Below are 14,503 nucleotides of genomic sequence, written 5' to 3'. Positions count from 1 at the left end.
TTTTTATCAGGCCTGCAGCACCGCATCAGCTTTCCCTCTAAGGGAGCACTTTTCAAGCTCCAGCCCACACCCTCCCTTTTGTCTATGCCTGCCCTCTTCCTGCCTTCTCTGGCAGTGCTGAGCCTTTCCCACTGTGTTTCATGCTGGTTGCCTGTTAATTGACCAACCAGTGTGAAATCATGTCCTGGGGCCATTTGTGACCAAAAGCTTGTTTCCATGCATGCCAGGTGTGCATCTGATGGGTGAAAAATTCAGGTCATTGCCTTTACTCGCTAATATAGAAGGCTTTCCAAATATTAGTCAATTTATCTGTGATGTACTTCCTGACATAAGTCCTGAATATCCATTTTTATCAGTTTGTATTATGTCCACCTATCCTGGAGCCTTGGTTCAACTGGTCCAAAGACCTTGGTCTATACCACTGTAAATGGCATCCACTGTCAACCTCAGTTCTAACCACATTGTTGAGTTTCAGTGGGTCACAGCAGTGGCTATCATGGGTACATAGGAAAAACAGAAGGAGGAAAGAAAACAACTGTGTGTACATCACAGGGTCAACTGTCCAGTTGGATTTGTCAAAGGAATGCATTCTAACCATAGCATAACTGTTTAGTGAATTTTGAGATGTCTTGCCTGTACTATGCCTACTTCACAAGAGAAACTTTGGCAAAACTATGCAATCTACTGGAGTTTGACTTGTGGCCAAAGTCTTGCATTGGATTGGTCATCTCTTTTACAAAGGCCATCATAGAGTTGAATAAGTTAATGGATCCCAACAGTTCACTGATGCTTTATTTTCCAGGGGCAACATTTTTGTTAGTTTCCCCATGGAAATGAGGCAACAGCACTCAAGGATAGAGAACCTTTACCAGATGTTGGAACTCCCTAAAATAAAGGATTGCATTAATAGCACTTAGAGCCATCATGGTTTCTTAACAACCTTATACCATTTCTTATATCTGAGAAAATTTAAACTGCACCTACTGCCTCCGCCCCCCCCCCCCCCCCAACACAAATACATAGCACCACCTCCCCCCAATTCTTCACTTCGCAGAAACGCAACAAGTACCAGTTAAAATGGAGCATGAGAATTCCTGCTGAAATCTAGCCTAGTGTTATTTTATATTGTACTGACCAAAAACTTCCACTCAAACGAACAGGGTCCTTCTTGAGTTATACTGACCTGGTCCCAAATTCAGTAAGGTCTTCCTTGCAATATGGCGATAGGGACTGTTCTATTATTGTCTTGCACAGGCGAATGTGTTTTGGGAGTTAAAGCTGCAATTAATTCAAAAACATTCAGTACGCCCTGGAAGGACGCATGGAAATAAATGAAGAAAGTTTGACGATTTCAATTTATCTGTGCATTTGCTGGGGAGGAAGCGTTCTCGAGAAATGGAAAAGGTTGCACTGAAAAAGTGTTGCTGTTAGCAAGCTCCAGGCATCAAATGTGTTATTGTTAGCTCTGTGCAGATGGGGCTCAGGAGAAGTCCCAGGAGCGGTTTTTTAGCTCTGTGCAGTTAGGGTTTAGGAGAAGTCCTGGGATGCTAAGGCAACAAGCTCCATGCTGGAAAGGACGAGGGCAGAGAAGAAGCTATCTATAGCTTGGTTTAGCTCCAGAGATTGTAGTTTGGTAAAATTCAGGGGCAGTGCCAGCCCAGTGAAGCTAGCCAGCTACTAAAGAGTTAATTTGCACCAGTAAGTAGAGGCTGGAATGCAGACTTGAAAATCCAAGGGAACAGATTCGAAGTAGGTAAGATTTAAACTCTGGGAGGTATGCAGTTTTAGTCGGAGTACCTTTGAGGGAGTTCAAAGGCTTGATATTCAAAAGTGAAAAATTTGAAGACCCTTCTGAGGGAGACAGAGTTTCAGTGAGATTGGGTGACTCAGTGTTTACTGACATCTGGGGCGCGATTCTCCCAAAGGGAGACAAAGTGCCGACGGCCGGAGTGAAAACCGGAGTGTTTCACTCCGGCGTCGGAGGCCGCTCCTTGCCCCCTATTCTCCCACCCCAGGGGGCTAGGAGCGGCGGCGCATCAATCTCGCGCGCTGGGCCTTGACACCCGCATCAAAGCAGCGCCGTCAGAATGACGCGGCCGGCGGCGCCTAAATGACGTCACCCGCGCATGCGCAGATTGGCTGGCGCCAAACCGCGCATGCGCGGTTGCCGACCTCCCCTCTGCTGCCCCGCAAGACATGGAGGATTGATCTTGCGGGGCGGCAGAGGGAAAAGAGTGCGTCTTTCAGAGACGCCGGCCCGACGATCGGTGGGCACCAATCGCGGGCCAGACCCCTCCTGAGCACCCCCCCTGGTGCTCGATCCTCCCTCCGCCCCCCACAGGCCCCACACGCAGCGGTTGCACGCTGTTCACACCGGCAGCGACCAGGTGTGGTTGGTGCCGGCATGAACCGGTCGTATTAGGCAGGCCGCCGGAGAATCGCCGCTCGACCGGAGCGGCCTGTCGCAAAACGCGACACGCCATTTTGGGGGGGGGGAAGTGGGAGAATCGCGTGCGGGTGCCAGGGCGGCGTGGCGTGAATCGCCCGGCACTCCCGCGATTCTTCCACCCGGCGTGGGGGTCGGAGAATTGCTCCGCTGGAAGGGTTGCTGAGAAATCCATGGGATCTGTCTTTGTCGCAATGTGGTGTGTTTGACGACAGGTTGCCTGTTAGTTCACATGCACCTTTTATTAAACCTAAATGTTAGATAATAGAATAAATATTGCAAATCGTTTTATCTTTTTGACCATCTACATAGTAAACTTTATTTTTGTTTGTTCAAAACCCTTGGAATTTTGTCGCTTATTCTGCTAGCAAGTGTCTTGAATCACAAACTTTGCCCACTTTAAACAATCCGTTATTTAACACTTGCCAAATCTTACCAAAACCTTGGGGACAGATATAGAATAGTAACAGTTTGTAAAATGTAAGGTGCATGTGAAAAATGCAGTTATCAAGAAGTGTGAATGATTATTGATGTGTCTCTGATTTGTATGTCAATCACCACACAGCCACATCCAGACTAATTACAGCAAGACATTTCAGAGGAGCAATGTGGATTTCTTGGACACTCCAGAACTAATAACAACAATGCTTGTACCTGGTAAGATACCTCATTGTAAGCTCATTACTGATCTGACATATTACTTAATTGCATATGTAAGGAACTGACTTCTGGTAGCCTTTCTTCTTATTACTGTAAACAGTCAAGCATGACCTTAATGTGCAAACTACAAATTTTGTGACAGTGGGGAATGAAGAAATCAATTGTACAACATATTGGTTAGCTCGCAGTTCATGTATTGTGTGTACTTCTGGGCATGCCATGAGAGGAAGGCAATTAGAACTATGGAAAGGTTACAGTGGGAAGTCATTAAAATAACACCAGGAATCTGTGGTTATAAAGAAATGCTCAAAAAATGTAGGCTTTTCTATTGAAACAAAGAGTATTAGTGGGCGGTCTAATGAAGATTTTCACAATTAAGACAGGTTTTAGAGAAATAGTAAAAAATTAATGATGGCTGATGAGTAAAAAAAAATTATTAGAAGATCAAGGATGAACTTTAAATTTTTTTTTCCTGTAACTGGAATTTCAGGGTCAGGAGCTCTTGTGATCATTCCTTTTTATTTATTTTTTAATAAATTTAGAGTACCCAATTCATTTTTCCAATTAAGGGGCAATTTAGCATGGCCAATCCACCAGCCTGCACATTTTTGGGTTGTGGGGGCGAAACACACGCAAACACGGGAGAATGTCCACACGGACAGTGACCCAGAGCCGGGATCGAACCTGGGATATCAGTGCCATGAGGCAGCAGGGCTAACCCACTGTGCCACCATGCTGCCCTGTGATCATTCCTTAAACATTTTGGATCTATTTAATTACTAAATTTTGATTGTAGTGCTCATCTGTGAACCTGATGGGATTTCAGAAGGGTAACGTTCCACCTATTGAGTGGAGACAAAGTCTGGTCTGGCTGGAGATTAGAAGGAATCCTTTTACATTTTCTGATGAAGGTGGCCACAGATTTGAGCAGCAAACCAAAAATGACATTCAAATAGAGGGGAGGCTAGAAGAAAAAACATTCATTTCTCACTGATGTGTTAGGCAGGTTGGTTCGACGTTGACTGCAACTGGATGCAGTGAAGCTAGAAACAAACGTCTAACATCGGAGATGCTCCAACACTGTTTTATTTAACTAGTGGACTGCTGTACATGTTCAGCTGTGGGTTGACACTCTACTAATCAAACTGATGACCTTACTAGCTTGACCACACTTACTAGCTGCCGCATGGTAATAGTTCTCCCGAACTTGTGCACGCTGACTGTCTCAGTAGCTGGGTCCTGAGAGAGGGAGAGTCTTAATGCCATGTGAGCTTTAGAGTGGTGGTGTCCTGTCTGGTGATTGGTTGTTCTGTGTTGTGTGTTCATTGGTCATCCTGTGTGTCAATCACTGCCTGTCTGCATCTCATTATATACATGAATGGATATCATGACTTCTCCCCCTTTTTTTAAAAATAAGTTTTGGAACATGGAGGTATATACATGCCTGACTATGTACAAGTGATGAGTTAATGAACCTATGTACATGGGAAGGTGTCTATCATGCAGATACAGAGCAAACTGAACAAAATTTACAAGAATTAAGTCTATAGATTCAGTCTTTGAGGCGGGCGACAAATTCTTGTTGATCGTCACAGAGGTGGAGCAGGAGACGCCGGCACTTGGACAGGCGGGATTGCTGCCATTGCAGCGGTGTCGTGGACAGGCGGGATCGCTGGCAGATCGGTGGCCTCATGGCAGGAGACGTCCGGAGAAGGCATGATAGCCGGAGGAGCAATGCAGTTAGGTGGTGGGCGGGGAACTCTCCGCAGCGCCCTCCTGTTGCGCCGGAGAATGGAGCCGTCAGCCATTTGAACAATGAAAGACCTTGGGGCGGCCTTTCTGACAACAACAGCTGGGGCTGACCAACCTCCCTCAGGCAACTGGACGCGAACAGCATCTACTGGAGCAAGCGCAGGCAGATCCGTGGCATGAGCATCATACTGCTGATCCCTGGATCGCTGCACTTTTTGCAGCAACGTGTGGTGGTCAAGGTCTGGAACATGGACGGCTGGAACAGTCGTCCTCAGGTTGCGGTTCATGAGCAACTGCGCCGGAGTCAAACCAGTCAACAGAGGGGCTGCCCTGTAGGCCAGCAGCGCCAAGTTGAAATTGGAGGCTGAGTCTGCAGCCTCGCACAACAACCGCTTGACAATATGGACCCCTTTCTCGGCCTTCCCGTTTGATTGCGGGTAATGGGGACTGGAGGTGATGTGACTGAAGTTGTAGGATCGTGCAAAGCCGGACCACTCCTGGCTGTAGAAACATGGACCGTTGTCACTCATTACTGTGAGTGGTATCCCGTGCCAGGCAAATGTCTTTGCAGGTTTTGATGACTGACCTGGACGTGAGATCCGACAATTTCACCACTTCCGGGTAACTGGAGAAGTAGTCGACCAAGAGCACGTAGTCACGCCCATTGGCGTTAAAGAGGTTTACCCCCACTTTAGACTACGGAGAGGTCACAATCTCATGCTGTTGCAGCGTTTCCTTGGGCTGAGCCGGTTGAAACTTCTGGCAGGTTGGGCAGTTGAGGACTGTGTCGGCAATGTCCTGGTTGATGCCTGGCCAATAAACCACCTCCCGAGCTCTGCATCGCCATTTTTCGACCCCAAGGTGACCCTCATGGATCTGTCCGAGCACCATAGCTTGCATGCTTTGAGGAATGACGATCCTATCCAGTTTAAGAAGGATTCCCTCAATAACCTTAACTCGTCCTTAACGTTAAAGAATTGGGGACATTGCCCCTTTTGCCAGTCATGGAGGAGGTGTTGCATCACGTGCTGCAGTAGAGGATCCTTGGCAGTTTCTTCACGTATTTGGACCACTCGTTCATCAGTGGCTGGGAGGTTGCTGGCACACAACTGCACCTGTGCCTCTATGTGGCAGATGAAGTCGCCCTGTTCACACAGTGTGGTGACGGATCAGGATAGGGCATCCGCGATGATCAGCTCCTTACCCGGTTTGTAGACAAGTTCGAAGTCATATCGGCGGAGACAAAGAAGAATTCACTGTAGCCGAAGTGTCATGTCATTTAAATCCTTCTGGATTATGTGGACTAAAGGCCTGTGGTCTGTTTCCACCGTGAACTTTGGAAGGCCGTATACATAGTCATGAGGCCCAAGCACTCCTTTTCGATCAGGGCATACCATTGCTTGGTCAGCATCATGGCCCTGGAGGCATATGCCACTGGAGCCCAGGACGAGGAGTCGTTTCACTGGAGGAGCACCGTCCCAATGCCGTCCTGGCTTGTGTCAGTAGATATCGTGGTGTCCGTGGTTGGGTCAAAGAACGCCAGTACTGGGGCTGTGGTGAGCTTCAGCTTCAGCTCGAGCCACTCTTTTTCATGTGCGGGCAGCCACTGGAACACTGTTGACTTCTTTACGAGATGCCGGACGGCCGTGGTGTGAGCTGCCAAATTGGGAATGAAATTTCCCAAGAACATTTACCATCCCGAGGAAGCGGAGGGCCGCCTTCTTGTCCTCTGGGGTCTTCATGGCGTTGATCGCCAGCACCTTGTCGGCATCAGGTTGCACACCCTGCTGTGAAATGTGATCACCTAGAAACTTGATAGCGGATTGGCCAAATGAGCATTTGGCCCTGTTGAGCTGGAGGCCATTTTCATGAATCCGCTGGAAGACCTGTTTGAGGTGGACAATGTGATCCTCGGGCGTTGTGGACCAGATGATCATGTCGTTCACATAGACTCACACCCCCTCGATGCCCTCCATCATTTGCTCCATAATGCGATGAAATACTTCGGAAGCTGATATGATACCGAAAGGCATGCAGTTATAGCAATAGCGGCCGAATGGAGTGTTAAACGTGCACAGCTTCCGACTGGACGCGTCCAGCTGTATTTGCCAGAAGCCACGGGAGGCGTCCAGCTTGGTAAAGAATTTAGCATGAGCCATCTCACTGGTTAACGGATTGACCAAATGCTTGGGGATCGGGTATTGCTCTCGCATGATGTTGCGGTTCAGGCCTTTGGGATCAATGCAAATGCGGAGTTCACCAGAAGGTTTTTTTTACGCCGACCATGGAGCTGACCCAGTCTGTTGGTTCCGTGACCTTTGAGATGATGCCATGGTCTTGGAGGTCTTGTAGCTGCTTTTTCAGACGATCCTTGAGAGGAGCCGGCACCCGGTGTGGTGCATGGATCACTGGGGTGGCGTTCGGCTTGAGCAATATTTTGTAGCAATATGGGAGCATGCCCATTCCATCAAACGTGTTGTGGTGTTGTGTGAGAATGTCGTCTGTCTCGGCCTGGAGATTCACATCGGGCGAGGCAGTCGCCGGTGCCGAGGACATGGTGCGGACTCGCTGGACCAGATTCAGGAGCTTGCAGGCATGAGCACTGAGCAGGGACACCCTGTCAGGCTGGACGATCTTGAATCGTAATGTTGCCTTGATTGCCTTGTGAGATACCCCTAGCCGACATGATCCACTGGCAGCTATGGCATTGCCATTGTAGTCAAGGAGTTGGCTGGCTGGTGGAAGAATGCTTGGTTGGTCACGGATGCTGTTGCTATCTGACTGTAATATGAGGTTCGCAGATGCGCCGGTGTCCAGTCTAAATCAGATGCGAGCCTGGTTGACTGTGAGGATAGCACACCACTCATCGTCAGGATCCACACTGAGGATCGAAAGGTGGGTTGCAGGTGCAGTGGAGACCAGCTTGTGTGTCATTATGATGCCCACCCAATATAGAGACTCGAGGCAGTCAGCATCGGGGTCCATTGGACTGTCGAGTTTTAGCAGAACTGTCTTGAACTTCGTCTTGTCTTCACCATCGGCAAACGTAAGCGAGTTGTAAATATGGATGGCGTGATCCCCGCAGTCGAGAGGAATGGCGCAATCTTCCTGGCATCCGATGCTGCCTCGAGGTCGGAGGCCTCGATATACAGGAGGAACTTTTGCTTGAAGATTTTCCAATTGGCGGTGAGGTTGCCGGAGATGCAGAGCTGCGGAGGAGGCTGGATGTTTTCTAGTTCACTGGATGGCCACTTGCTGGTTGTTCAGATTCACTCGAGACAGGTCCAGCAGGATTAATAGTACTCTGGTACCATGATGTGTTAAGCAGGTTGGTTCGACGTTGACTGCAACTGGATGCAGTGAAGCTAGAAACAAACGTCTGACACAGGAGATGATCCAACGCTGTTTTATTTAACTAGTGGACTGCTGTACATGTTCTGCTGTGGGTTGACATTCTACTAATCCTACTGATGACCTCTTACTGGCTTGATCAGACTTACTAGCTACCGCATGGTCATAGTGCTCACTAGCTTGTGCACTCTGACTGTCTCAGTAGCTGGGTCCTGAGAGAGGGAGAGTCTTAATGCCCTGTGGGCTTTATAGTGGTGGTGTTCTATCTGGTGATTGGTTGTTCTGTGTTGTGTGTTCATTGGTCATCCTGTGTGTCAATTACTGCCTGTCTGCATCTCATTATCTCATTGTTTACATGAGTGGATATCATGACACTCACTAGCCGGGTCAGATGTTCTTGATTCAAAAGCAGAAATACAGAGCAAATGGATTCAGACTGACTTCTACCTCACTTTATAAAATCCGCTGAGTTTCTGTTCCATTAATTATGCTCTCATATTGACTTGGACCTTTTAATAAACATTTGTAAGCACAAACCGAGGATGTTAATTTTAGGAGCAAATTTGCTTAGATCACATAATATTGTGGTAGACCAACTGAATGTGGCAAAATATTATCGTAAATCCATATTAATTATATGACATGCCTGAGAACATCTCGTATAGATCTCTGCACATGCAGGTTCATGTGGTACTCATACATTCATGTATTAAACATTTTCAAATGAGTGATTATGCGTATGTTTTACATATTTGGGAATAACTCAATGTTTTCTCTTTCTTTCACAGCATCATGGTGGGTTCTGAATAATAACTGAAAAATTGTCTTCTCTACAGAAAATTTAAGTAGTATGAAATTTTGTGTGAAACATCTAGAAATAACTTCACTTGTATTACAATAGTAAGAACAAGCTACAATAAAATAATATGTAATGTAAACATTTGATAAAATGTTCAATATAACTACATGATAAATTAATACATGACTGGAAGTACTGTGTTCTGATCAATAAATCATTAATTAATAGGAAACTGTATCATTTATGAACAGCACAAATGTACTGCCATAATATATTCTGTAACCCTGATTTATATCTTGTAATGCAGTAGTTTTATAATCTATTTGTACCACACAACTTTAGATGATCACATTTTTAAGGAAATCACGAAAATGAGATAATTGTTCGCTGACACATAGTTTGGGTTCTGCCAGAGCCACTCAGTTCCTGATCTCATTACAGCCTTAGTCCAAACAATGACGAAAGAGCTGAACTCATGAGGTGAGGTAAGACTGCCTTTGACATCAAGGCAGCATTTGACTGAGTATGGCATCATGGAAACCTAGCAAAACTGAAGTCAATGGAAATCAGGGAGAACTCTCCTCTCTGATTTGGAGTCATACCAAGCACACATGAAGATGATTGTGGTTGCTTCAGTCCCAGACATCATTACAGGAGTTCAGCAGAGTATTTTCCGAGATCCAACCATCTTCAACTGTTTCACCAATGACCATCGCTCCATCATAAGGTCAGAAGTCAGGGATGTTCGCTGATGATTGCACAATGTTCAGCACTATTCACAACTCCTCAAATACTAAAGCAGTCCGTGTCCATAAGCATCAACACTTGGACAATATTCTGGCTTGTGCTATAAATAGCAAGTAATATTTGCGCCACACAAGAACCAAACAATGACCATCTCCAACAAGAGAGAGTCTAAAGATTTCCCCTTGACATTCAACGGCATTACTCTTGCTGAATAACCCACCATCAACATCCTGGGGTTTACCATTGGCCAGAAAATGAACTGGAATAGCCATATAAATACTGTGGCTACAAGATAGATCAGAGGCCGGGAATTCTGTGGAGAGTAACTCACCTCCCAACTTCCCAAAACATGTCCACCAACCACAAGGCTCAAGTCAGGAGTGTGATGTAATTTTCTCCACTTGTCTGGATGAATGGTACTCCAACAACACTCAAGAAGATTGACACCATCCAGGACAAAGCAGTCCAATTGATTGGCACACTATTAACCACTTTAAACATTCACTTCCTCCAACACCAATGCATAGTGACAGCAGTGTGTACCATCTACAAAATGCGCTGCAGACTCACCAAGGATCCTTTGACAGCACCTTCTAAACCCGTGACCTCTACCACTTAGAAGGACAAGGGCAGCAGATACATTGGAACACCACCAGCTGCAGTTCCCCTCTAAGTCACACATCATTCTGAATTGGAACTATATTGTTGCTCCTTCACTGTCACCAGGGCAAAACCCTTTTCAACAGCACTATGGGCACAGTGGTTCAAAAAGGCAGAACATCAGCCCTTTCTCAAGGGCAATTTGTGGTGGGCAAGAAATATCGGCCCAGCCAGCGACACCCACATCCCATAAGCAAATAAAGAAAAAAATTGTTTCTTGTCAGTCAATGTTTAATATGACATAATTATGTTCCAACATGTTGACCCTAAAGTGATCTAATAGGATCGATAAGGATAACTGTTGAACAAAACTGATGAACGCACGGTGGCACAATGGCTAGCACTGCTGCCTCACAGTGCCAGGGACCCAGGTTCGATTCCAACCTCAGGGTCTGTGTGGAGTTTGCACATTCTCCCCGTGTCTGCGTGGTTTCCTCCCACAGTCCAAAGATGTGCAGGTTAGGTGGTTTGGTCATGCTAAATTTCCCTTTATGGTGGGGTTGCAGGAATAGGGCCGGGATTGGACCTAGGTAGTGTAATCTTTCAAAGGGTCGATGGAGACTCAATGGGTCGGATGCCCTCCTTCTGCACCACTGAGATTTGCTGATTCTATGGAAACGTTTTTAAATGTAAAGTTTCAACAGTTAGTAGACACAATTCAGTAATACCTTGTATTGATCTAATACTAGTCAGTCCAGAGCAAAAAAAAACAAATTTCTCCTGATATACTGCCCTCCTTTTAGCAAAAACTTTGTCAAACCTCTAGAGAAATGGCACAAGACCCATAACTAACAACCAAGTACTGCAGAAGGTCAGAGAGCCCATAGAAATTGCAGGCAACTATTTCATTCTCCTTGGTCTGACTTGGGTTTATTCTACTTAAATGTGAATGGTTTCAGCAGTGGTTTGTGTGGCATAAATAATGAATCATATGTACCAGTTTTAGGTCCTTTAGCTTTGCTCAGCAATAACTGTAATTGCAAATTTCTGTGTATCTATATTGAGCACTTCAGAAGACGTGGTGTAAACTGTTCTAAACTGTTTACATTGAAACAAATTAGCCCTATTGCTGTTGTTGATGGATGCTTGTGGAGGAAGTCACACAATGTTTTTTTTAATGTTTGATTTCTTGCGTATCTCCATGTTCTTCCCATTTGTGCTCATGAGCTTTGTTAGTTAACTGTGGCTTATTAAAACTGTCCTGTGATGAAAAACCTGGATTTCTTTTCACCAGAAAGGAAGTTGTTATAAATGTACACAAGCATTAATAGCACAAGTAAGCTAGTCAAATCTATTAAAAAAAGAATAAATCATAAACACAATGGATTTTTACAAATTTAAATTTTGAAAATCTATACAGACATATGTTTACATTATTTTCAAATTAAAGACTGTAACACAAAGGCCTGGATTTTCTGCTCCCATTCATTTCAGGCAGATTTGGTGGCGACAGCAGAAAATATCAGAAGGCCTAAGTCACATTTCATGTCGACGTAAAAGCAGGAAGCGATCGCCCCCTCCGTTTAACATCGGTGTAATATATTAGTATGACATTATTGGGCTCACATGCTGGAATTATAGCCCCACGTCAAATAATGCATCCATAGAGGCATGATGTCAGAACAATGCGATACATGACTGATCTCAGGAGTGCAACTGGTGAGCAGTACTTTGAGGGGAGCTTGGCAGTGCAGCACTTAAGACAGAGTGGGAGGACAGGGATTGAGCGGGAGTACCAGGATAGTGCCCGGGTTGCCAGGATGTCAGGGTAGTGTCAGGGGTTTCCAGCATGGTGCCAGAGATTACACTTGGGTAAAGAATGTTTCCTGGTGTGCTCCCTATGCACTTGGGTGGCCTTTATATATGACACAGGGATCATCAAAATGCTGAGGTAATGGTAGGGTGGGAAAATCAGAGGCTGCCCACCAGCAATACAGCATGGTAACCATGCCCATCCTTCTTTTTCATCGAAGTCCCACACATAAAAAGCTATCATTGCTGTCGACTGGCTCAACACTGCTTTGCCAGCCCGACATCGGACTTTGCTGATATCAGGGGAAATCCCAGCCAAAGTATTTTAAACAATAAAGCCCAACTAAGAAATAAGATCACAAGCTGGGTAACACTGAAAGACACTCCCCAACTCTTCCTAACCTCATACATCCAGAAACAAATTAGTTTTCTTACTGAAGCATCTAAATTATTTTCAAAAATAATTGCAAAATTTCTAGCTCCATCTCTCTATCCAGGTCCCTTCTGTGATGAAGAATTTCCTGACATCATTCCTAAATTACGTTTACAACATCTCAAATCTGTCGCATTTTGTCCTACAGTTTAGGTTTAATTTGAAGTGATTGTCTTTTCTGTCCCATTTTCTATTTCAAATGGCTTTATGGGATCCCCTCTTAGTTGTATCCTCTTGAATTTAAATTTTTCTTCAGAATTTAATTCTTTAATACTGGGACTTCCTGGTTCTTCTCTGCTTCACCTCAAGGATTTAAATGTTATACTTGTTTCTCTGTGACTAAAACTGAACACAGTACTGGAAAGGTTCACAGTTTTAATATGATTCTTCAATTCCTGCACAACTCTTGATAATTTGGTTAAGTGCTCTATTTTCTTTTCAGTCACTGTTTTATTGCAATTGGACACGGTAAATGCTAACCCTACTAATACGGCTGGGCCCTGAAATTCCATGGAGTGCTTCTGATTTACTGCCTTGGTGAAAACCTTAGTGGAATATTGGTGGAACACCTGGAGAAATGGCATAAATTGCCATTTTAGATAGACCACTAGATCAGGAGAATCACCATAGAAATTCAAAGTGCATACTGTTTTCGATTTCACCTTTAGTCACTTAAATGAATTACCATCTTATTATTTTGCTAATTTATTTAGTATTATCAACTGTATTTGCACGTTTTACCTGATTGCTTTATATATTTGTTTAAGTCTTTTTATTGGCATTTTCAACATTATGTACATTGACATTTATATTTATTTATAGTACAGTGTAACGCAAAAAGGCTTTTATCTTGCTTAACTTTATTTACAGATTGTTTCCGTCTAGTTCGACATGTCCTTCCCCCACCTGTACCCTCCACCCCCAGCCCCCTTTCCCTAACCCCTTCCCGTCTCCCCATGGCAACCCCCTTGCTATCCTCCCTGGTTGATACAAGGGTTTTTTTGGTGGATGAGTGGGGGTGGGGTGGTGTTCCCCATCTCCCCCATGTTGTCCCTCTTTGCCCATCTCAGACTCTCTGCCCCCATCACCCCTCCACCCTGTAGTGTGTCTCCCTGGCATTGCTCCTTGCCTTTTGTTGTTTTATCCCCCCCCCTCTACTCCTTCCATTTCTCCCTCTATTGGTTGTTGCTGGCCTCAATCAGGTTTTGGAATAGACCAACAAATTGCCCCCATGCAGAAAGGAAGCCTTCTTCCAACCCTCAGATTATGTATTTTATCTTCTCCACGTGAAGAAATTCCGAAAAGACAGCTAAACAGTCTGCAGCTATGGGTGGTGCTGCTAATCACCAGCCGAGCAGGATTCTCCGGCGTGCGATTAGTGAAGTGAAAGCTAGGGCATCGGCCCTCTTCCCCATGTGTAGCTCTGGCTGCTCTAATACCCCGAAGATTGCCACATTTGGGCATGGCTTCACCCCCACCCCACAACCTTGGACATTGCCTCGGAAAAGGCTGTAGAACCCAGCAAGTTTGGGACAAGCCCAGAACATGTGGGTGTGGTTGGCTGAGCCCCTCTGGCACTGTTCACATTTATCCTCCACCTCCGGGAAGAACCTGCTCATTCGGGTTCTGGTCAGGTGTGCTCTGAGCACCACTTTGAACTGCATGAGGCTGAGCCTTGCACAGGAGGAGGTGGAGTTGGCCTTGCTCATTGCTTCGCTCCAGAGTCCCTACCCCACTTCTGACCTCAGTTCGTCTTCCCATTTCCATCTGGTCTCGTCCAGTGGTGTTTGGGCTCTGTCCAATAGCTGTCAGTATCTTTTCCCACAGAGTCCCTCCTCCTTATTGTCCATGGTCACCAGGTCCTCTAATAGTGTGGTATCTGGGCCCTGGGGTATCCTATTGT

General features: G+C 45.5%; 1 protein-coding gene across 1 annotated transcript in view; it reads left to right on the top strand.

Moving 5' to 3' along the window:
* The window catches only part of necab1 (N-terminal EF-hand calcium binding protein 1), a 310,466-nt gene extending 301,086 nt beyond the window's left edge, over nt 1-9,380 (top strand). Inside the window, exons 12-13 of the mRNA XM_038809077.1 lie at nt 3,012-3,103; nt 8,998-9,380. Of these exons, the coding sequence (XP_038665005.1) occupies nt 3,012-3,103; nt 8,998-9,026 (121 nt within the window). The 3' untranslated portion in view covers nt 9,027-9,380. The remainder of the gene's footprint in view (nt 1-3,011; nt 3,104-8,997) is intronic.
* The last annotated feature ends 5,123 nt before the right edge of the window (nt 9,381-14,503 follow it).

This window comes from Scyliorhinus canicula, chromosome 10 (assembly GCF_902713615.1).
Source record: "Scyliorhinus canicula chromosome 10, sScyCan1.1, whole genome shotgun sequence".
Taxonomy (NCBI): domain Eukaryota; kingdom Metazoa; phylum Chordata; class Chondrichthyes; order Carcharhiniformes; family Scyliorhinidae; genus Scyliorhinus; species Scyliorhinus canicula.
Note: the sequence above shows the minus strand (reverse complement) of the source record. Positions and strands in the feature narration are given on the sequence as shown.